The sequence below is a fragment of the Misgurnus anguillicaudatus genome, chromosome 20 (genome assembly GCF_027580225.2).
Source record: "Misgurnus anguillicaudatus chromosome 20, ASM2758022v2, whole genome shotgun sequence".
In the NCBI taxonomy this organism is placed as follows: domain Eukaryota; kingdom Metazoa; phylum Chordata; class Actinopteri; order Cypriniformes; family Cobitidae; genus Misgurnus; species Misgurnus anguillicaudatus.
Genome location: NC_073356.2, coordinates 30926037 through 30951477, shown reverse-complemented (window position 1 = coordinate 30951477; position 25441 = coordinate 30926037). Strand labels below are relative to the sequence as shown.

At 38.9% G+C, this 25441-nt stretch overlaps 1 protein-coding gene across 2 annotated transcripts in view; it reads left to right on the top strand.

The window, feature by feature from the left end:
* LOC129456033 (nuclear GTPase SLIP-GC-like) overlaps positions 1-11265 on the top strand; it is a 34463-nt gene extending 23198 nt beyond the window's left edge. For both annotated transcript variants that reach the window (XM_055220833.2, XM_073858510.1), the window contains exons 10-24: positions 70-298; positions 406-606; positions 1260-1454; positions 1604-1782; positions 1873-1912; positions 2167-2244; positions 4503-4590; positions 4674-4801; positions 4886-5047; positions 6268-6431; positions 6670-6784; positions 8459-8567; positions 9493-9626; positions 9710-9788; positions 10801-11265. In XM_055220833.2, coding sequence (XP_055076808.2) covers positions 70-298; positions 406-606; positions 1260-1454; positions 1604-1782; positions 1873-1912; positions 2167-2244; positions 4503-4590; positions 4674-4801; positions 4886-5047; positions 6268-6431; positions 6670-6784; positions 8459-8567; positions 9493-9626; positions 9710-9788; positions 10801-10856 — 1957 coding nt within the window. In that variant the 3' untranslated portion in view covers positions 10857-11265. The remainder of the gene's footprint in view (positions 1-69; positions 299-405; positions 607-1259; positions 1455-1603; positions 1783-1872; positions 1913-2166; positions 2245-4502; positions 4591-4673; positions 4802-4885; positions 5048-6267; positions 6432-6669; positions 6785-8458; positions 8568-9492; positions 9627-9709; positions 9789-10800) is intronic.
* Positions 11266-25441: the final 14176 nt, after the last annotated feature.

Below are 25441 nucleotides of genomic sequence, written 5' to 3'. Positions count from 1 at the left end.
AAATTATTTTACGTTTCATTTGCATTTCATTTTGAAGGCTATGTTCAATGACGTCCACTCTGAATACAGGGATGACATTTCAAAGATAAAGAGGATGGATAAAAACATAAGGAAGGAAACTATAGGAATATTTGGAAGAACAGGAGAAGGAAAAAGCTCCTTATTAAATGCAGTACTAGATGTAAATATGTTACTGCCAGCTGGTGGTTTTGGTGCATGTACCTCTGTTATAACTCAGGTGGAAGCAAACCTGAATGACTCAAACTACATAGCAGAGATTGAATTCATTTCTGAAGAGGTTTGCTAATTTTTTTCTCAAAGACTTTGACTCAATAAATTAAACAACACAGACTAAAATAATGGATGTATAACATGTGCTTTCTTGTATGCTGTGTGTTTTTGTAGGAATGGGAAAATGAGGTTGCTTTATCAGATGAAAATGAGGATGGGGAAAATCAAATGACAGAAACTATTAAAGATAAAATCACTGCGCTGTATGGAGCCGATGCAAAAGGAAAAACATCAGAAGAGCTTAAGAGAGATGACAAATATACTCAAATTGATCAGGTTTTGTCTATTAGGAAGAAGACAATCTCAAATCAAAATGTAAGTAGTGAATGTTTTTGTAAAACTTATCACTGTAAAAAAATAAGCAGGATTTTTGTCAAATCAATATATATTTTATGTTTCTTTAACTTAAAAATTTATTTCAACTTGATTTTTATAAGTTAAAACCAAAACTTAAGTTGTTTTAACTTCACACTGCATTTTATAGTGTAAATAATGTTTCTGTAATGTAATTTTGAATACAAAATTTGGTACGTCCCCAGTAGCCGTGAAGGGGTATAGAGGGGATGTAACAAAATTGGGGGCTTGTCCGGGATAAACATGGGGAGGGATAGTAAAGAGAAAGAGAAGAGAGAAAAACAAAATGGAGACACCCACACAGATGTAACCCAGACCGCAGACGATTCCGGGCCGGAACTGGCCTGGACTCGTCTGCTAAATTTTTTTTGTTAATCAGCACTAAAAGCTCGTAGTGGAACCATTTTTAGTGCTACACAGCACCTATGAAGAATTATAAGTGGTGATATAGCATCATATGGTTTTATACAGGTGCTGCATATGTGCTTCAGCACTAAAAATGGTTCCCCTATGCAGTGACCCACTTTTAGATCTACAGTAGCCTATTTAACTTTTTTTTTTAGAGGATAATATAATTTCAATTTTCAATCTTCCATACTGACTTTTTCCAATAGTTGTTAAATTTTAGCCACGAGGTTGCTCAATACATAAAAAATAATGAAGCAAAACCTGGTGGCTGGTACTGGCCACTTGTGAAGAGCGTGACAATCAAGATCCCAAACTGTCGTGAACTTTTGGAGCATATTGTCCTTATTGATATCCCTGGGACTGGAGACTCCAACAAGATCCGAGATGACCTCTGGAAATCTGTAAATAATTATTTTAAACACTTTTCTTTAACTATTTGTAAATGTCTGTTTTAATTAAACACATACTGTGCTCTACTATTAAACAACAGGCAATTTCAGCTTATAAAAAGTATATTTTACTCTATTTTTATACTTGTACTTAATTATAGAAACTAAAAGACTGCTCATCTATGTGGATTGTAAGTAACATCAACCGAGCAGTCTCAGATAAAGACCCATGGGAGATAATAGAGCACTGCATTCAAGACTTACAAGGAGGAGGAGAGTGCAAGCGTATAAACTTCATCTGTACCAAAACTGATGATATTAATCCAGATGAATATAATGAGTTAGAACATTTCTACAATATAAATATCTTTAAAATAAAACAAATAAATAATTGGACAGGTAATATATTTGTTTTATGTGTATTTTTTAGAGATGATTGGGGTACCAGTGAACAAATAATTGGATCAAAGGTTTGCTTTCTTTATATTATCAGGTTAAATTTACCGAAGAAAGTACTCTATTTTCAAGAAATTACCAACGTGTTATTTAAAATGTCTGATATTTAATATCAGGCTAAATGTTTTAAATATTTGTTTAATTTCACCATATAAGTTACTGAACTACTTAGCATAACAGCAAAGGACAAAGTCAATACTGCTCTTATATTTATTTGTCATATTAGATAATATTTTCTGCAGTCTCTCATATGGTGATTATTTTTCAGAAGAAAAAATGCATAATTTTAAGAAACAACTATGCAAAGGAGAAACTTCATGGAAAATTAACTGAAGCTAAAAACAAGGTATGACATTAAAACAGATACACTGTCAGAAAATGTACTAGGAGAAACAAAACATTTAACTGTAAAGTAACACAATAGGTCAAAATGATAAAAATACTATAGAGGTATAAAAACTGTACCCTAATGTCACGTTCACACCAGACGCGGAAGAGGTGGCAAAAACGTGCTATTCGTGCGTGGTTGGACGCTTGAACATTTTGAGTTTACTCGCTTCATTCGGGCGTGAAATTCTAGACATTCGAGACATTCACGCGTCATGGGAAGGGCTTCTGCGACTCCACTCACGTCAATAGTAGAGCAAGCTCCTGATTGGTTAACGCGGCGCCATTCCCCGCCAAAGTTCATATTTTTTAACCCGTGTGTTTCCCGCAGCAACGCTCAATTCGCGCAGAACGCCGCCATCCTTGCCTCCACGCATTGCGCGTCATTTGTGCGTACTGTGCCGCAGGATGCCTATTCGGAACTGTAAATCACTCTTCCGCGGCTGGTGTGAATGCAACATTAGGGTACCATCCACATTGATAGCCAGTTGTACCTATAAATGTACAATTTTATGTCTTTTTAGTGTTTTTATAAACCCCAAAATGTTACAGACATGCAGATTTTTTTGGTGACAATCATACTAATTTTTGTGATTTTGCAGTGGAATTGCCTGCAGCACATTGTACATACTTACTTAGTAATTTCTAACTTGTTTTCTTGTAAATGCATATTTAGAATATACTTATTATTAAGCAAACGCATGCATAAAATACTTTGTTTATAGGTTTATGCTTGAAATAAAATATAAAATTACACCATGTATTTTGATCGAAAAATGTATTGATGTTTTCGGATTTGTTTCAGCAGTTTAAAGTGCCCCTCAGATGGATTTTTTAAAATCACCTTTATTGTAATGTAGTTGTCCATAAAGTGGTTCAGCTGAAAGTGCACAATAAATAAAGTTATTGTCTTTCAAAAGAAGGAGTTGACTCTGAACCGCTTTAACAACTCTTCTTTTATTCAAACCTTAAATACAGCGGGGAAAATAAGTATTTGACACATCAGCATTTTTATCAGTAAGGGGATTTCTAAGTGGGCTATTGACACAAAATCCACCAGATGTAGCCATCAAGCCAAATATTTCATACAAAGAAATCAGAACATTTAAGTATACAAGTTGAGTCATAATAAATAAAGTGAAATGACACAGGGAAAAAGTATTGAACACACTTTATTTAATACTTTTTAGAAAAGCATTTGTTGGTTATTACAGCTTATATACCCCTATTGTTTGGAGAGACCAGTCGTCTGCATTGCTCAGGAGTTTTTCTGGCCCATTCTTCCACACAAATGATCTTTAAATGTTGAAGGTTCCTTGGGCCTCTTTTATGAACTTTATCTTCAGTTCTTTCCATTTTTTCTCAGATTTTCTTCAACAACTTGAGAGACAGAAACCACTTAATTGTTTCCTTGGCCTTGTGTTTGGGATCATTGTATTGCTGAAATGTCCACCCTCTTTTCATTTTCAGCTTTCTGGTAGATGGCAGCAGATTTTTATCCAGAATATAACCATTCCCATCAAAATGCTGTTCAACAATAAGATTATGAAGATCTTAAGAGAGTTATTTGCTTTTACCCATCATAAAGTCTTTCCTGTGTGCCTCCTGGGTAATGAGAAGCCTTTAAAGGCCATCAGTTAGGACTCAAGCAGCTGATATCAATTAGTACTGATAGAGGGCAGGGTTTCTCTCTCAATACTGACAAATTTCAGGTGATCACCTGGCTTTCTATGCCATTTTGCACCTTGTTCTCTTCATGTGTTCAAAGCTTATTCCCTGTATCATTTTAACTTTATTTATTATGACTCAACTTTTGTACTTAAATGTTCTGATTTCTTTGTATTAATTCAATATTTGGTTTGATAGCTACATCCGGTGGAAATTTTGTGTCAATACTCCACCTAGAAATCCTTTTACTGATAAAAATGCCGATGTGTCAAATACTTATTTTCCCTGCTGTATGCTACAGATCTACGTTGCTACATAACACATTTGCTTGATGCATGCCTATAATTCAATGCATGCTGCTTCAATTCTCAAGACCAATATGCTGGCCTTAAGCGAGTAACAGTTTTTCCCCAAGTTTGGGTTCCATATGACAAAGTTTCACTTTTCACTGAAATACCATAAAATGGGCACTTGTACAAAACATTGTTTATTTTTAAGATTTTATTATAGTTTAATAGCATAATGATTGTTATTATGAATATTTTTCAGGATTCAAAAAAGAGATTCATCACTGATGTTTTTACTGTAAGTTCTAAGGCATTCCTTAATGAATCAGTTCTGGATGCAACAGAAACAGGTATCATGATTTTTATGTGAGTTGTCATTAATCTGAAATCGCTTTAACAATTAAATACTTGAATACATTTGAATATACAATAGAGATCCCAAAGCTGCAGAATGTCCTCAGGAGTCTTAACAAAAACAGCAACCAAAGACTGACTAGGGATTATATCAATGAAGTCAAAAGGGTTTTGTATTTGATCCAGCAGGATGCAAATAAAAATATGGTATGAATCACAATTGCAAACATTTTTACAAACTCCCCATAAAATCTATCATTTACACTATTGTAATTACTGTGCTTTCATAAGACAAGGGCAAAAATCCACAATGATCTGCAGAAGAACCTAGAGAAGGCACTGAAGGAGTTGGACTGTAGTATTGACTATAAGAAGCTGGAACAATGTCTCTCAAAGGGTGAAGAAGAATCAGTGAGATTATGTGTTCAGACTACACATGACATGATATCAAAAGTAAGTGGGATTAGGTTGTTTCGAACGTTTCTAAATGATTGTTAACTGCACACTGTAAAAAATAATACAGTAGCTGGGGTGCCCACACTCTAAAAAATGCTGGGTTGTTTTTAACCCAGGGCTGGGTCACTATTGGACAGAACATTTTTTAAGGGGATCGCACACCGGCCGCGCAGCTCAGCGCCGCTCAGCGCCGTGCCGTTCTAAAACAAATGTAACACATTGTTTTCTATGAGTGTACGCACACCGGCGCCGCCAGGTGGCGCCTGTCCGCGCCGCCCAGCTGTGACTCAGGAAGTTGTTCAAATCCCTGTCGCGCCACACAGCGCCACTCACATAGTTTAACGTTACATAACATCATATGTGTCCCAAATCATTAACAAGTAACATTGGCTGCTAACGTATATTTTGCATTTTGAAGTAGACGCTATCTGACGAAGCTCGCGCTATTTAATGTGCACTTCCGGTTTACAATACCTCCGAGTTCTCCTAGGCGCGACGCGGAGCTGCGCGGCGCTGAGCGGCGCGGCCGGTGTGCGATCCCCTTTAGAGTGCAAAAATCTGTGAAATTACAAAATAAAACTTTAATATTTTTTATAGTTAATATTGTAATTGACAGTTTATACCTTTAATTTTACATAAAATCTTGTGTATTTTTTATGTTTAGCAAAAAATGTTTTCTTGAATAAAACTGTGAAATTACTTATAAATACAGGTATGGAAAAGGACTGCTATAATACAAATAATTTGCATTGAAAGTGCAGAAAAGTATCATTATTAATTGGGTGTACATATAATTTTATGACCAAAAAATCTTTAATAAATTAATACTAAATCATATTTTACAGATCATTAACTTTAAAGTTATGCCCAATTTTTAATTGTTTTTATTTATTTGCTAATAGCCTCTGTAGTCTTCAAGCGACTGGTGTAGTAAATGACACAGCTGGAATGGTGAAGAAAAACCCTTTCCAACGGTTTAATAGATCAAGAACACTCTTGAGAATGTATATAGTGTAAAAAAATTCTTTAAAACTGGAAATTTCATGAATATTCACAGTTACATGTATTTCCTGTTATTTTTGTTAGATTTGTAAATCTACAGTATTTTTTGTTCCTTTATAAAATTCTGGATTTCAAAAAAAAAAAAATCATTGAAATAAAATAGAGCTAGAATTGGTTGAAAATTCTGTATGATTTGAAAGTGTTTTTTCTTTCAGGTTCGACCAAACGATAACAGAGGATTTCATAAAATTTATAAAGCTTTGTGTGTGAAAGGAGGATTCTACTGGCCAAAACACTTTGACAAACCTATAGATTTGAACAAGTGTTTGACAAAACACATGTATGACAACATCGATGAGGAGTTTAATTTGATTTTTCCGTGAGTTACTATTTAAAATCTGCTTTTATTATTTTAAATTTGAACTATGACAATAAACATTTCTAAGTACAGCAGAATTCTAATTAGAATCTATATTCAATAAACTACATATTTTAACAGAATGGCTGAATAAGGTCATGATACAGAAAGATGTTGGAAAAAAAGAATCAACAGCACTTGATTGAAATTTATTTTGTTTTTAATCCAGTCTGCTGTTGTTTTAATTTCATGGTTCCAGAGTTGAGGACACGAACAAGACGAACAAATCAATACAAGCTCAGCTTGATAAGTTCACCATCATCTATGATGTCTCCCAAATACCACCATGGCAACAACACATCTTTAAAACACAGGTGAGTTCAGATGTCCAATGTTTTTTTTAATTTATTTATTTATCAACAACATCTACTGTACTTGTGCATGTTACTCTTAAATACACTGATATTCAAGAGACAAAAGCTTAATTTTGAAAATAAAAGTTTAAGACCAATCCTGGATAATGATATGTGTGACCTCTGTGACAGAGGAAACCAACACAGTCTCACCCCATGGCGTCAATATTTGACGACACTTGACCATGCGTCAATATGTTGACGCGGAGGGTATACCTTTCGCGTCATTTTTTGACGAACTGGGGACTTCAATACTATTAGGTACACGAAAGTAAACCGTTGTCACCTGGCGTTGGGGTTAGAGTTAGGTTTGGGTAGGGATGTCATTATGTAAATCTAACCCTAAACCGACGCGGAAATGGTAAGAAAATAGGAGAGAGAATGCAACGGACTTAATAGTATTGAAGTCACCAGTTCGTCAAAAAATGACGCGAAAGGTATACCCTCCGCGTCAACATATTGACGCATGGTCAAGTGTCGTCAAATATTGACGCCATGCGGAAACAGCATGCAACAACTTGTTTCAAAAAGCAGCCCAGATGCATTAGAACAGACTTGGGCACTATTACTGTCACATTTCAATATAATAAGACAAAGGAGAGAGGTAGGATCCAAATCCAAAACAGGGTAATGCAGCAAAGCTTTACAACAAAGAAAACTTTAAACAGAGCTAATACACTACAAAAATGGGTTACACAGAAAATGGGTAATGTTATTGACTTAAAGTTATTGAGGCATTTAGGTTACTTAAACATTTAGATCATGTACTGAAGCTGAATTTGATTTATAGGGTTACTCATACATAAACTGCTGAACAAATTTTTCAGTGAAAAAATGACAGTAAACGGTTGGCCATAAATGATGTAACTTTAGGAATGATAAATGATTTGGAAAGTATATAAGAAAGATGTGTTTTGTCTCTTTCTTGTTTAAAAATATTAGAAATGAGTCAAACATTTTATATATTTTCTCTCTCTTTATGCTGATTTATAAATGAAGAGTTTCATTCCAAAACGAGATAAATCCATTTTTTTACATTTTTGTCAAAACATGTTTATTATTATGTTATTGTTTTGTTTTATGGTGCTAATTAGCTGTATTTTTTAAGTTATAAAGGTTTAAATCAAAACAAACCAATTGCAGTTGAATTGATATTAATTGGAATGCACAACCAAAAAACGAGATTTCTGAAAAAAAAAACGGATTTATCTCGTTTTGCAACGAAACTCTTCAAATATTACAGTTCAGCTTAATTAAAAATAAAGACCATGTGATGATCACAGGAAAAACTATTTATGGGAATTATAAAAAAGTTGTGGGTTTCTCTTTAAATAAATAATGAAACAATTACCTGGTAATGTAAAAAGGGATGTAGAAGTGTGAATAGCACAAGGAAAAATGTTAGGAGATAATTTAAAAAAAAAATTGTTTTACCATGATAACATATTTGGTTGTGTTTAGGTTTAGGTTGAGTTTAGACTCACTCACTCTCTTGACATGTAAAAAATTAGAGATAACCTTTTTTTAAACACAATACAAGTGTTTGTCACAGAAACGAAAAAGCAGAAATATTTTATATTTGCAAACATTACTATATGTAATTTGTTTATCTCTCTAATTCAACACTCTGAATAGGAAAACAAACTGAAGGCATCACTCAGCAGATATATTGTTGAGAAAAAGAAGGACATCTACTCATCAATCTATGCAACCATTTCCAGCAAAATGGCTCCTGGCTACAAAAGTAAGATATTGTTAATATGCACAGAAGCAAGCTGTTTTTTAATTGTCTGAACATGGTTGCACAAATTAACAATTAGGGGTGCGTTTCTCAAACAACGACGTAACTGGTTGCTGAAAGACCATAGTACGATGCATCGTTGGAGAAACGAACTACCTTGTCAAGACTGTTTCCCGAAAGCATAGTAACTTGGTTCAAACGACGAATGTGCAACAATGTTGGTTTAACAACATAGTTGATGATGTCACGTGGGAGGTAAAGTGCTAATTAATCTGTGCAAATCGATTTAATGTCAGATTATTGCTGTAAATAACATATATTGTATCGGAAGACTGTGATTTAGTTATCTGTTGTTTATTTTTAAAGATATTTAATTCACGCCCAAGTTCCCTCTTACGTCACTCCTCCCATGGATTCCCCAGGGTCTTAAAGCTCATAGGCTGTGCACATACGCAGTTTTCAAATGCAGCCCTTTCATTCTGTTTACAAATTTAAAGACGTAAAATAAAATTGTAATGTATTTAGAATGATGGATATAGACTGTGCTACATGTTTTTTGCTTATTTTGTTCAAAAGCATGATCAATGTAAGTCTACATATGATAATAACAAGGAATGATGCTTCTAACGACAGGTGAAGAGCTGTGGTTCCAACGACACAAGTTACTGTAGCGATGCAGTTTGCGAATGTTCGTTTGAACGATGGTTTTGGGAAACACCAAATCGTTGAACGATGTTAGTAACTTACGATGTTCGTTGGCTAGCGATACTTTTGGGAAACGCACCCCTGTTCATTATTTTTAGTTAAAAATTATCTTCCCTATATTTTACCCCCATGTCATTTTCTAATGTGCACATTTAATATTACTTGTGCAAGACAATTACATTTTCACGAAGATGGAATGAATATTAAATGTTGTGTGTTACAGAAGCTGCAGAGGTGAAAGGTAAAGGAGCCTTACAGATGATGGAGGACATCATATCAGAAACAACCGAGCAGTTAAAACATCAAATGTTTAATGAGGCTAAAGTGAAAGTACTTCAGATGTTCAATGACTTGAAGGTATTTTATTGCCAGACTCAATGTTTTAATTAATATCTACATTTTTTGTACATAATATTTAAAATAAATGTTTGCACACACAGCTGCATATAAAGAAAACCCTTGAATCTGAGCTCAAGAGATCACTGGAGCTCTCGCTTTCAGCCAAAATCACCCTGTTGGGTAAGAAATCAATTAATTAATATCACATTTTTCTGTTAATTTAAAGAGCCCTTATGATGTTGCTAAAATAACGTTATTTGGTGTATTTGGTGTAATTCAATGTGTTCACGTGGTTTATGGTTCAAAAAACACATTTTCCATATATCCTATTGTTGCACCCAAGCCCCGCCTTTCTAAAACGCATACATTTGTACAAAGCTCAACGTTCTGAGAAAGCGAGGTGTGCTCTGATTCGCCAGCTGTCCATTGCGTTGTGATTGGCCGAATATCTCAAGCGTGTGACCGAAATGTGGCCCTCCTTACCATATTTGGAAATTGAAATACCCGCTCCCATTGCAGTACTGAAAGGAGTTTAATACTTTATCAGTACAAGTCTGAATCGGATGTAGAAAAAATGCAGATGACCAATCTAATCAATCAATTTTGCCAGCGTGGCTTGAGCATATTGATAAGGTAAGAATACTTAAACATAAAACCATGTCTGCATATGTGATCGTAAAAATGACAAACAACAAGCGCTACTTTACACTGCTCAAAATTCGCGTTTGAATCATTAGTAAGAAAATTTTAAATATGAAACCATAGGCTTACAGACTGTGAGTAAAAAGTGGGAGGAAATATTATAATGTGCATTGAGTCCACGTCAACCAGCTCCAAAACTAAACTGTTGCCTACAATCCTTGTGTTCATTGTAGTACAAAAAAAGAGATTTCATAACTTTGCAGGTCGTTAACATGTACTAACACACACTTCCTGTACACACCAAAAGACATGTAAAATCATAAAAGTGATTTTGGATAAAAGCATCAATTGCAAACATTTAAATATTGTCTTTAAAGAGCCCATATTAAACATTTAATATATACATTTTTATCAGTATGTGTGCCCTGGGAATTTAACCCACAAGTTTTTTTACTGCTATAATAATCAAACATATTTCTATGTGTTCCAGCTGAATTTATTAAGTTAATCTAAAACTGACCTAGAGCATTATTTTATGTGTTTTCTCTAGATGTCTCCAGAGAGATTCAAGAGTTGGACACACTGTCACAGGACCTGTCTGTCTGAGGTGTTTGATGCTGATTTTGTGCACTTTTTTACTATTTCTCATTATTGTTTTGCATGTTTCAGTTTTTTTATTTTGTGTTTATTTAATTGATAGCCTGTTAACTTAAAGGTATAGCAGTGGAAGTTTATTATGTGTCCATATTAAAAATTCTGCTTTCCATTTTAGCTTTTTCTTAACACAGCAATGATACGGTTTGTTATAAGTATACAGTAGTTTGTTATTCAGCTTTACTAGTGAAAACCATGTGTACAGTGTGCAACACTGATGTTTAGGATTTCTTGCTTCCATTTGAGTTGCAGAATAAAGGCATACAGTCATGATAAATGCATATGAATGTACAGTCGGTCTGTTGTTTTACAATATACTTTTAAAAGCTGTGATTTTGCAAATTATCCGTCAAAATATTATCCGTCATTTCATGTTTTAATGATAATAATTGTTTTGTTCACATTTTCGTTTCTAATCATGAACTTAAAGAAATGTTCCATTTTCTTAAAAGAAAAATCCAGATAATTTACTCACCACCATGTCATCCAAAATGTTGATGTCTTTCTTTGTTCAGTCGAGAAGAAATTATGTTTTTTGAGGAAAACATTCCAGGATTTTTCTCATTTTAATGGACTTTAATAGAGCCCAACATTTAATACTTAACTCAACACTTAACAGTTTTTTTCAACGGAGTTTCAAAGGTTTATAAACGATCCCAAATGAGGCATAAGGGTCTTATCTAGCGAAACGATTGTCATTTTTGACAAGAAAAATAAAAAATATGCTCTTTTAAACCACAACTTTTCGTCTAGGTCCGGTCCAGCGCAACCTAACGTAAATGCGTAGTGACGTAGAGAGGTCATGTGTTACATATATAAAACGCACATTTGCGGACCATTGTAAACAATAAACTGCCACAAAGACATTAATTAGTATCATTTGACATACAACAACGTCAGAGCGGTCCACTTTCTCCACACTCATAAACACTGGGGCGTAGTTTCGCGTTCGTCCTCTGTGACCTCTTGATGTCATGACGTATTGCGTGAGGTCATGCTGGCGCATCACGACCGGATTTAGACGAGAAGTTGTGGTTTAGACGTGGATGTTTTTTGTTTTTCTTGTCGAGAATGACGGTCGTTTCGCTAGATGGGACCCTTGTGCCTCTTTGGGATCGTTTATAGTCCTTTGAAACTCTGTTGAAAAAAACTGTTAAGTGTTAAGTTTAGTATTAAATGTTGGGCTCTATTAAAGTCCATTAAAATGAGAAAAATCCTGCAGTGTTTTCCTCAAAAAACATAATTTCTTGGTGGACATGGTGGTGAGTAGATTATCTGGATTTTTCTTTTAGGAAAATGGAATATTTCTTTAAGACGAGCATAAGTTCAAATGTGTTTATGAATAAATCAAATCACAAAATTAAATTGGGATTAAACTATAAACAAACATGTAAAAATCTGAATTGAACTAAACTCATGAAACTATGTATCTGAAACCATTTTCTATAATAAACACATGAAGACAGATTAATGCAGACTATTGTCATATGAATGTGATACTGTAGCTAGTGCAGTGTTACTAGAATTGGGCTTATGTGATTGTACTTCGTACAACTATCTATCAGTTTTGGGTGTACACACCTGAACCATCTAACCGACAGCGCTGTTCCAAAACAAAAGTTGATAGCACCTTATTTTACAGCACGCATACTTACCTTGTACATATATGGTAAATAAGTTGTACTTACCGACAAATGTGTGGTACTTACTTTTAGGTATCTACATGGTAATTAATTGGTATCATTACTGTACTTACTAGTGGTACATACTTGGTAGTTATTATGTAGCTCTAGATAAGTACTGGGTAATAGCAGATACATACTTATAGTGAAGGTATACTGTAACTAACGAGAAACATTACTGTACTTACAAATAAATGTACAATATAAGTATTTAGTATTTACAGGCAAGTTAGGGTAAATGACTTATTTATAGTGGCAATTTATAGTGTACATATATGATAACTTATATCAAACACTACTGTACTTACAAATTGTATATACATGATAAATGTATGGTACTACAAACATTACTGATGTGCCATTTTGGTACTTAGTATTTGTCCTTTAAACCAAGCATTAAGTAACCGTATGCATTAACTACTGGGTACATTCATCAGTACGTCCATTGTAACTGCATGGAAACAGGACTGTAAAATAAAGTCTTGGTTTCTACACAGTTATTACATAGGACCTACCACTTAAGATATAGCATCATATACATGTCACTGTGAGGCAAACCCAACCATTGACTATCATATGAATAATTACTGGGTACATTCACTAGTACGTCCATGGTAACTGCATGGAATCAGGGCTGGGTACATTCACTAGTACACACTTATTGTGTATGTACAATTTGTAAGTACAGTAGTGTTTGATATTAGTTATTATATATGTACACTATAAATACCTGTCATCTACCCTAACTTGCCTGTAAATACTAAATACTTATATTGTACATTTACAGTACAGTACAGTACAGTACAGTACAGTAATGTTTCTCATTAGTTACAGTATACCTACACTATAAGTATGTAACTGTCTAGAACAGTGGTTCTCAAACTGGGGGCCGGGGCCCCCAGGGGGGGCGCGAGATGGTGCCAGGGGGGCCCCAGTTTTATGACATTTTATAAAATAAATTAATTTATCATGCATTCTGTGCAATTAAACCTAAAAAAATAAGACTACTAACCAACAGCACTACTTAGTCTCATTTAATATGTTTTGTTTAATCAAAAGTTGAGTTTTAAAACAGTTTCTTGTCCTAAATTTTCTTTGGGGGGGGGCGCGAAGAAATGCGCCATACAAATGGGGGGCCGCACGCTGAAAAAGTTTGAGAACCACTGGTCTAGAATTACATAATAACTACCAAGAATGTACCACTGGTAAGTACAGAAAAGATACCAGTTAATTACCATGTAGATACCTAAAAGTAAGTACCACACATTTGTCTGTAAGTACAACTTATTTACCATATATGTACAAGGTAAGTACACGTACTGTAAAATAAAGTGCTACCCAAAAGTTTTACAGTATAGCCCTGCATTACAGCATTCATTTTATTTAGATTTTGGGATAAAATCAAATTCATCATATTTCTTTTAGTTTCCTTGGAATATTAAGATTGCACAACAATCATACTATTTTATTATGTTAAATAGATAGATTAGATAATATCTACTTGCTCACATTTTTTTTTTACAAAATAAACAAGAAATATCATTAGAAACATGGTATGGCAGGCATCAGATGTTTTACAGCACTCATGCAAAATGTGAGTTCAGGAAAAAACACCTATTACAAACATTTTAGTAGTTTTTATAGGTATATTTCTGATCATATACTGTATTAGTATTACACTGGATTATTGTCTCTATATAAGATCATGATGACATTCAGTTAACTTTCGTTTTCTCAGCCAATCTTTTGGTTTCTTAGTAAACTTTCATTTCCTCAGTTAACTTTCGTTTCGTAATTAAAAGAGCCCGGCTTCATTGCAATCTTGTCACTATGCCACGATTTTTCTCAATATGATTATTGTGAATAAAAGCAGACCAAGAAGCAGAGTTCGTCTTTTCAGATTAGGGGTTCAGCTGTACTTAACTATAAAAAAGGGGTTTGGCACCTTTGTTTGGCACCTGGAACCTTTGCCTCTGAGTTTTTCTTATGAAGATTCAAGCTAAAACTTTTTGCCACTACTTAACACCAGTTACTAGGCTATGCACTTCACAGTTTTATGTCTTAAATTCATGTGAAATTATTGTTAAACAATGCGAGACCTGTTCAAAATATCACCATACTTTTAGACCTGACAGACTGTTCAAATGATTCATGCCTTAAAGATGCAGTTTGTATTATTTGCGCAGCTGGATGGCGCCAGATCAAACAACAACAATGATGTTGTTTACTGACGCTCTGAAGCAGCGTGGAATTATGGGATTTGTTGTCTTTAACTCAACCGCTGATGGCCATCAATCAGACAAGAACGAGAAATCACGTTGATGAATAAGGTAATCAAGTCTTATAAATGTTGCGTTTGATGACATCGTTTATTTCATTATGTAAGTTTATATGTGATGTTCAAAACGAAATTTTCAGTCATAGATATTACCGTATTAGTCCAAATTCGATGGTTAACACAGCACAGAATTAAGTTTTCAACTTACAATCTACAATGATTTTTAACATAATGTATTGACAGTACAAATCTTATTGTGAAGTGTCTTAAAATGACCATTTATATTGCTGTACAATACCTTTGATGTGCATATCGTCCGCGGGAAGACGCGCTGATTACAATCGACACACTAATGTTGTGATCAATATAAAAGCATACGTTTTTTTAAAGGGTTACGAATCAAAACAACTAACCCATCGCGTAAAACACAAGCAGGATCAGAATCTCACAATACCTTTGATGTGCATATCGTCCGCGGGAAGACACGCTGATTACAGTAATGTTGTCATCAATATAATAGCATATGTTTTTTGAAGGGTTACGAATCAAAACAACTCACCCATCGCGTAAAACACAAGCAGGATCAGAATCTCGGTCTAGTTAAATGTTGTCGTGAAGCTCTCTCCATCCAGATAATGCAACAACAAATTGATCCTCTCTCGTTCCCTTTCAGTCGGTCACTACGACGTCACGTCGTGACCGACGAATTGGGAGCTCGCTTAGAGAGACCAATCTGCTTCGAATACTACTAAAACGCCAATGAACTTGGCATTGAGATATTTGCATAATGCTGGCGCCGCCCCGCCAGGTGCGTATATAAGGCGCACGTGCAAATAGGGAAATCAGCTTTTTTCGCTTCGAAAGCCGGCTTTATCTGACTGAGAAGCTACTATCTGCTCTTCGGGGAACGGTTGCTGAAGTTGATTGACAAGCAGTACTAACACAGCGGACGCTCGCAGTATTCCACTGCTCTGCATATTTTTTGTTTTGAGTTTAGTGTGTGCGTTGCCTTTCCCTGTGCGCATCATCAGCTGAGCACCTAAAGAGTGATTTCCCTGAAAGAGTGATACGTGAGAGCTCTGTGTCTTTTTAAAGACAGCCACTCTCTCGTATATTCGGAGATCAGCGTCCTTTTCAGGATTGCTTTTCGTCCGTGCGATCTTGGATGTGAGAGGTATAAGGGTTCCAGTTACGGTCACGAGCGCTGTCTTCATGCTTGGGCATCAAGCACTCTGAGGCTGCGCTCGTGGAGAGTTTTTGTTCTCTCTGTGAGAGCATAACCCTCTTGGATTGCGGAGACGACTGACGTTTCTACGGGAATGCTGTCCGCGTCTTTGCAGTGCTGACACCGCCATGGTGCGGCTGTCAAGCGCTCGCATTACGCTCTTCGCATCACTACGCTGAGGAGGACGGAGGGCGCGTCCTCCACCTACCGGCCTTTCATCCTCAGCCGGTTGAGGTTCCGGTGGAGACGGCAGAGTCGTGTTCTACGATGTCTGCCGAATCCATTGGACCTCATTCTGGTCCCGTTCACTTCTGCAGCATCAGAGGGGTGTCCAAATTTCCTCCGGAGTGGAGTCGTTCCGGAGTTGGCGGCCGTGCCCGCTCGAGCGGCGGTAACGGTAGAGTTGGAGGGGTTAACCCCTCTCCGCCCGAACCGTACCGCCCACGTGATTGGTATTTCGGAGCTGCTCGGGCCTCTCGGTCCTCTGCTCCTGTGCCTTTCTTCCCGACGGCACGAAGAGCTGACGTGGTTTGCGGCCATCCGGCCGTTCAGCTTCAGCTTTCACCCCTCACCTCCCTCACCAATGGAGCTGCTAAGGGCAGGGACCCTTCAGTGGAGCGCGGGGTTGCGATGCAGCTGCGTTCCTGGAGGGACCACCCAACCCTTCCCTCCCGTGTTTGTAGATAGTCGTCCGGTTACGGGCGCTGTCCGTCAGGCATGCGGAGAGGCGGCTTCAGCCCTGCACGCAATAACGTTGCTACGGGTTCACCAAGGATTTACGAGGGAGGCCGCGACCTTCAGTCGTGCGATGTTCACGACAGTGGTTCAAGATCGCCACCTTTGGCTGTGTCTGGCTGACGGACGCAGGCGAGAACAACTTCTTGAATGCTCCTGTCTCACAGACCGGCCTCTTCGGCGAGGCCGTGGAGTCGTACAGCTCCGCTGCGCAGACTGAGGCGATCTCTGTGGTCACGCCCCGGCGAAGGAGAGCTGCCCTTGGTAAAAACCACCACGCCGGTTCCTCAGTCTGCCTCTCGCCGTCGGCGTCCTGCGGCGACCACCTCCGTTCCCCTCCTCGGACTCCATCTCGGCAGCGCGGGGGAACCGGTCGTCAGCAGCTCGCCCCGCCCGCTTAGCCGCTTCCCGTGGATCGGGAGTTTAAGTGGCCAGTAAGCGGGCGACCTGGATTGGCAGAGGATCACTCTTCAGGAGACGGTATTCGCTCCTTCCCCCGATAGAGGGTCGGGTGGAAAATTCTTGGTTTACATATGTTCCACCGGCTGTTTAGCCGGTGCCCACTAACCACACACAGAGTGCATTCCTCTTCCCTCTCCAGGTCTCCAGAGGATCGAGAGAGCCGTGAGCGGGCACACACCAGCTCACCCTACCTCTCCTCTATCGCCAGCGGGTGTTCTGAGGAGTCCGAGCCCTCCACTCAGGAGACCGGACCACCAGCAACCCCTTCGGTGTCTGCGTCCTCAGCTGAGGAGACCGGACGACCGTTTCCCTCAGCGGGCTCAGGTCAGTGTCACACACACACATACTGTGATGCTTATGCTGTCACGGCAGACGCACCGGCAGTCTCACCTGTCTCGCTTCGCTGCCTCACCGCGGGTACTTTGGTAGTGTCGTTAATTCTCCTCGTACGGTGCCTGGGTGCTTGGCTTCAGTTCCCAGCCCGTTTCGTTGGGTTTTACGCACGATCCGCCTCGGTTACGAAATACAATTACCGGCACAACCCCGAAATTCTCGGGCTTTCGTTTCACTATAGTGAAAGTATCCGATGCACATGTACTGCGTGCATAAGTCGATGTCCTGCTGGCGAAGGATTATCGAGCCGGTCCCTCTTACCGAGATGATGATATGATGATAGGGTTTTTCCAGCCTTTATCTCATAGTACCCGAAATACGCGGTGGGTTACGATCGATTTGATTTACGCCCGGCTCTACGGAGGTGGTCTTTTTTGGATGATAACGCCGAGGCTCGTATTTCAATATTCAGATCGGTTGCAGCTTTAGACCTGTAAGACGTGTACTTTTTGTGTCCATCTCCCCTCGCCTTAGACCGTTTTTTCGCTCTGAGTCGTGGGGTGGGCATATTAATATTAAGTACACCATTCGAGCTGTCTCTCTCTCTCCGTGTCTCCATGAAAGTGTTAGTCACGGCATTAAAATATCAGAGAGAGAGCGTTGTTCGCATTCTGCTTTATTTACGTTGACTTATAATAGCCCGTTCTTGGCAGACGTGCGCGAACACAGAGAGTTAATGCTTCGGCATCTCGCTCGTTTAAGTCATCAGGTCGACTGGGAAAGAGCAACTTTGCCCCGTGCAGAGGATCCTTTTTCTCAGTATGGAATTAGACTCGATCAACTAATTGGCGTGTTTTACAAGAGCGCGCAACTAGTCAGTTCTGACTTGCCTCGGTTTAATTCGAGGGAAGTACGCGGTCCCTCTGATACAATTTCAGAAGCTCCTGGACATATGACAGCATGCTGCAGCCGTGACACTGCGAGCTGCGTCATATGAGACCGCTTCAGCGTTGACTTTACGATCGAGTCTCGAGGAGAGCGTGGCGCACCGGCATACATTGTGTAAACACTACACCTGCGTGTCATTTAAATTTCCCCGTAGTAGACCCAGCATTTCTGATAGTAAGATATGCCTCTGAGGGGTCTCCTGGCATTCTGTAGCATGCGATGCCCTAAGCACGGGATGTTCAGCCACGTATGACGGGCCTGCAGTCTGGGGTGTGCATAGCACCCCAACTGCCGCGAGCGGTGCGCTGTATATCTGGGACTTGTACGCTCCGCTATGGAGATGCGAGGGAAGGATGTATTTGTCGACACCGATAACTTTGCGACTGTTGCGTTATTTACCGTTAAGGCGGTTTTGCGCTCTCGTCACCTGTCGCATCTCGCTCGTCATCTCCTCCTTTGGAGTCAGAAGCATCTGAGGTCCCTTCGTGCCATTTACATCCCGGGATCGCTCAATACAGCGGTACGCGCTTCCAAGCTGCGCCCCCGGCGAATGGCGACTCCACCCCCAGACGGTCCAGCTAATTTGGAAGAAGCTCGGTTGTGCGTAGATAGATCTGTTTGCGTCGCCGGACGATACCCACTGTCGCCTATTTTATTCACTAACCGAGGGCAGCCTCGGCGTGGATGTGTTGGCACACAGCTGACCGCGGGGGGTGCGTAAATACGCATTCCTTCCAGTGAGCTTTATTGCGCAGACACTGTGCAAAGTCAGGCAGGACGAGGAGAGCCTTTTATTAATCGTCCGTACTGGACGACCAAGAATTGGTTTCATAGTTAATGCTCCTCGCGACAGCCCTCCCTGGCCGATTCCCCTGAGGAAGGACTTTCTTTCTTAGGAAGGGGCACATTTGGCACTCGCGCCCCGACCTGTGGATATCCATGTACGGTCGTTGAGCGCGCGCAAGGTTTAGGTGATTTATCGCAAGCGGTATCTAACACCATCGACGCGGTTCGAGCACCGTCCATAGGACGGGCTTACGCGCTTAATGAAACCTTTTCGTCACCCGGTGCTCTTCGCAACGCGAGGACCCAGAGAATGCCCTTTAACATTATGCTTTATATCTTTAACATGGGTTAGATGGTAGGCTGTCCCTCCGCCATTAAAATTGATATCGCCGCTATTTCTGCTCATCACTCACTTATCTACGGCAGATCAGTTGGCCAGCATGATTTAATTATTACATTTTAAAGAGGCGCTCGCAGGCTAAAACCCTCGCGCCCTCCCTCTTTTTTCCTGAGACCTGTCCATGGTGCTGAAGCCCTCAGGTCTCCGATTTAGCCTTTGCAGTTTGCGAGTCTGAAGTTTTTATCAATGAAAGCTCTGACCCTGCTAGCATTGGCCTCCATGAAGAGAGTAGGAGATTTACATGCATTCTCTGTTGACGATTCGTGCTTTTAGTTTGGTCCTGCTGTCTCACTGAAGACCCAGACCAGGCTACGTGCCCAAAGTTCCCACCACTCCCTTCAGAGATAAGGTGGTGAGCTTGCAAGCGTTGCCTTTGGAGCAGGCAAACCCAACCGAGGCTTTGTTGTGCCCCGTACGCGCACTGCGATTCTACGTGGTCCGCACGCAAAGCTTCAGGACCTCAGACCAGCTCTTTGTTTGTTATGGTGGCCAGCAGAAAGGGAAAGCTGTCACTAAGCAGAGGATGTCTCATTGGATAGTTGATACTATCGCCCTGGTTTATAATTTGCAGGGCATTCCTTGCCCCTTAATTTGAGAGCGCACTCCACTCGGAGTGTTGCCTCATCTTGGGCATTAGCTCGGGGTTCCTCACTAACAGACATCTGTAGAGCTGCTGGTTGGGCGACACCTAATACGTTCATTAGATTCTACAATGTTCGTATCGAGCCTGTATCCTCTCGTGTTCTGTCCTCACCAGGGAGGACACGGAGAGCAGACTCGCAAGTCGGCTTGCAGCCTCCGACTGAGGCTCCAAATTGAGTTTTCAGTATGGAAGGCTAACAGAGCAAAAATGCGTAATGGTTTGATTTGCTCTCTCCACTGCCTTGACAGCCTTTGTTGCGGAGCATTGGCTGTCAGCCTTTCACTAGTTGTATTCTTACGAACCTACGTGTTTGGCCAGGGCCCCACATTGTGTCCCAACGGGTTCCTTTGTGAGTATTATTCCGTGGGGTTAATCCTACCAGCCCACGTTTCCCTTAGCAGAGCACTGCTTTGCTTACACAGCCACGGCTGTCATTTATACCTCAACTACGGTTGACTTTCGTCCACCATTAGCCCTTAACGGGGCGGTGGCTTCCGCAGCGTCCCTATACCGCTCAGTTAGGGCGCTTCCCAGTCGCTGGCACTACTGTGGGGTTAAAGGAACATCTAGTGCCCGGCCTTCTGCCTTGAAACCTAATTCTCCTATCCTTAAGTGGAACCGGAGGGCTTTAAGCAGACACTGGAAGAGGTCAGCCCCTAGTGGCGTTTTAGTAGGGTTTCCCAATTCGTCGGTCACGACGTGACGTCGTAGTGACCGACTGAAAGGGAACGTCTCGGTTACGGATGTAACCCTCGTTCCCTGAAGGAGGGAACGGAGACGTCACGTCCCGTCGCCACAGGTGCTGCCACCTGCTGTTTAGGCCGGTCACCTTCCGGCTTTCTCAGCGAACAGAAGCTGATTTCCCTATTTGCACGTGCACCTTATATACGCACCTGGCGGGGCGGCGCCAGCATTATGCAAATATCTCAATGCCAAGTTCATTGGCGTTTTAGTAGTATTCGAAGCAGATTGGTCTCTCTAAGCGAGCTCCCAATTCGTCGGTCACGACGTGACGTCTCCGTTCCCTCCTTCAGGGAACGAGGGTTACATCCGTAACCGAGACGTTTTGTTCCAAACTCTTCTTGGGTCGTTTGGTTGGCCCGTACGCTAACAGGAGCTGGCACAACCAGCGGCAGACGGTAAAGAGTTATCCATAAGTCCATAAGCAAGCGTATAGTTCCGCATTTGTCCACGACACTGGCTGCGTCCGAAAACTCAAGGCTGTGAGGACTTGTTGCCTCGCTGCCTCATGAGGACATGACTTCGGACTCGGAGGCCTGAAGGCAGCTCAGAGAAAGGCTTTCCGACGCACTTCAAAGGCAGCGTGTTTGAAATATGAACAGAGAGTGCCTTCGTTATAACTAATCACATATTTGAAAACTACAATACTAATTTCTCGCTAGCAATCCAATTAAAATGTGTAAAAAGTGAAAATATACGTTTATTTACACTAAATTTGTGCTCCAGCCGCTTCCTTGGCCGGCATTTTATTTTTTCGAGCTCGACCAGTGTGGTCATGTGGTTTACGTCAGTAAAGGCGGTGACAAAGGGTCACATGGATATTAACGTCATTGACAGGAGACTGCACTGCCCCGTGTCAATGTTTTGAATGGAAATTTTCTCACGATTTACAAGTAGTTGAAAACATTACAGATATTGATAGTAATCAGCTGGACAAAATATATAACACTGGCTTAGTGGTTTTTGGACATTATACTGCAAATATCTTAAAAATTGCACCTTTAAGGCTTTCTTACAACTGAATACAGCCATTGAAACTATGAACAATATAAGGTAATAAATGGAACTGTGAAAAACATGAAGGCTAAAAATAAGTCATGATACGAAATAAGACAAAAACAAATTAACCAAAAAAAAAATATTTAAAGAATGGATGCGTCAAACTGAAAGCATTTGTGTTGTGACTTGACTTTCATGCATGTAATCTAAACCTGAAAGCAAACACAAAGCTTTTAAAGGTAAAATGCAAATACAGAATATATCCAAAATATATGCAAACACTTCCTTTTTTTACCTGAAGATTAACATACTGACAATAAACAGAGAGATGATTTGATGAAGTAAATATATCTACTGAATTAATGTATAAACATATTGATTAGTAAACATATTTCAATAAAAAAAAAATCTATGTGCAAATTTCTAGTAGGCCTATTGTATATTGTGTGGGCATCATTTACATTCATCTTTACATATATCCATGTTGTGAAAAATACCAACATCTACACTTACATTTTAGGAAAGTCAAAACTAGAGAAACTTTTTTCAAGCTGTAGCTTTTGACTTTTCAGAACAACAACACTTTTCAAATCACTCTTTGCGTCAAAAGCCCTACCCTCATGAAAAACATTTCTTAAAGGAGACGTGTCAAACATCCATGTGTCTGTGTGAATTATCTATCTATCTATCTATCTATCTATCTATCTATCTATCTATCTATCTATCTATCTATCTATCTATCTATCTATCTATCTATCTATCTATCTATCTATCTATCTATCTATCTATCTATCTATCTATCTATCTATCTATCTATCTATCTATCATCTAATATGGATAGGGATTGGCAGATTCTTTTTCACCAGCTTTCACCTGTTCTTCATGTCACGCCCCTGCAGACAAAGCTTCCTGGTGTAGCTTTTTACTTTTACATAGCACTGTTAGCTTAACAGTTGAATCAATAGCAAAAATTTTCCCACAGACATTACTAGAACACAGACAAGGTTACTATTTCATCAAATTATTATTGTGCTTGTAGTTAAATTAAAAGTGAGTTGATGTTGTATTAAAATGTACTCACTAAAAACAGTTGGGTTAAAAATAACCCAATAAATAACCCAATGGTGGGTTACTATAGCACCGACCCATTGTTGGGTTATTTTAACCCAATGCATTGGGTAGAAAGTTTTACCCAATTAGTTGGGTTATGAAATAACCAATTTGTTGGGTTATTTTTGCAATGCTGTTTTAACCCCATTATTATTATTATTATTATTAGTATTACTATTATTTGCTTTATAAATAAATAATACAAAACTTACAAATACATTTATAATGCTTTATTTACATTTAGTCATTTGCACCTGCATTTAAATGTATAAATACATACATGTATAGAAGCATAAATACATACACACATACATAAATATATACATACATAAATAAACAAAAACATAAGAACAAACCAAATCTACTCAATCTTATCCAACTAAAAACTGCTTAAAAGCATAGTTCACACATTTTGTCATCATTTTCTCCCTATCATGTTGTTATAAACCTGTATATAAGTCTTTACTTTGATAACCACAAAGGTATATTTCAAAGAATGTTTGAAAATCAAACCGATTATGAGCCCCATTCATTTTCATAGTATTCTTTTTTCCTACTATGACAGTCAATGGGGCTCATGATCTGTTTGGTTTCAAACATTACTCAAAATATCTTCCCTTGTGGTCATCAGAACAAAAAAAATGTGTACAGGTCCGCAACGACAGGAGAGGAAGAAAACTTGGACAATTTTCATTTTTGGGGGAACTGTCCCTTCAAGCAGGTGACAGTGTGTTCAGGAAACATCACATGGTACAAAATGTATTGTGTTACAGAAACTACTTAACAGTAGTGAAAGGCTTGGAATACTCTGTATAAAATGTAAAAAAAAAATATTAAAGCACATGTCAACTGCTGGTCTTGCTCCTGGGCCATGCCTCCCCACGATAACAAAGGCTTGTGATTAGTCGAATTCATCCCATAGCAGGACAGGTCTTCGTCATACCTCCTCCTCCAAATGCTGAATTATGTTTGTTTTCTGACCTGAAGACAGAATTTTCACAATGTAAATATGCACACATAAACAGGATAAAAAAACTAAGTGTCAAATGATACTTACAGGTTGCAAATTAATAAATGTTTGCTTTGCCTCTTGGTACTGTATACTGAATCATCTTGCTGGCCATTTTGTAAGGTTTTCAATGCAACATCTCCAAGAATGTCTACATTTAAAGAAAAGAATAATTAATTAAATCTCAAAGCAAACATGTCTGGCACGCTGAATAAATACTCTACTTTGACAGTAGATGGCGATGAATTGCAAATTCAACCGTTACCGGGGTTACAGTAAACAGACGTGCATGATTAAACAGCGCTATCAGGGATTATACTGAAGTAAGACGACAATAAAATGCCATAGAGTCATTTCTTAAGACATTTACATTCAGAATGACATTTATATTACAGCTCTGTGTCTATAACACAGACCGGCTAAAAAAATATTTGGAGCAAAAAACAGCCGGTTGAATCCCTTACAAAAGTTAAAAAACGGTTTTTACTACACTTTAAACCAAAAAACATTGTCTGTTACAGAAACCATGGTTAAAGCAATATGGCAATCAATACGTCATGAAACTAACGTTATACTACTAAAAGAAGAAATTATTCATTTTCGTAAGGGATCATGCTGTTGGTGCTGTTTAGTATTAACATAAATTGCGATGTCTCTCTACGTTTATGATGGCTTAAAAACGCGTGTTGGCATCGGTAACAGTTAATGAATGGAACAGGTGTAACGGACAAAAACTAGAAAACAGCGTTTTTGTACACTTATTTAAACGTGACTTACTGTGTGTTACAGCTTAAACACACTTTGTAGCAAAATAAAACATTACACAGAGATATATATTTTAAAACGTACCTCTCGTGTCTGTCCGCACTCAGCAGTAGCACCTGTTGACCATTGAAATTCAAAATGTGTGACGTGAGCCCGATTTTAACCCAACTCTCTGGGTTGTTATGGAAGTAACCCAATAAAAGCTAGGAATAACCCAACAGAACAACCCAATATGTTTAACCCACCTATTGGGTAAAACAAATAACCCAACGGTTTTTAGAGTGTACTACTTCTTTTCTTTTAAAAAACACAGTGTCTGTAGTAAAATGCATTGTATTATGGCCATTTTACAAGATGTAATACAATATAAGTCTCATGTGCATACTAGAATGGGTCTATGAAGTTTAAGTTCAAAATACCC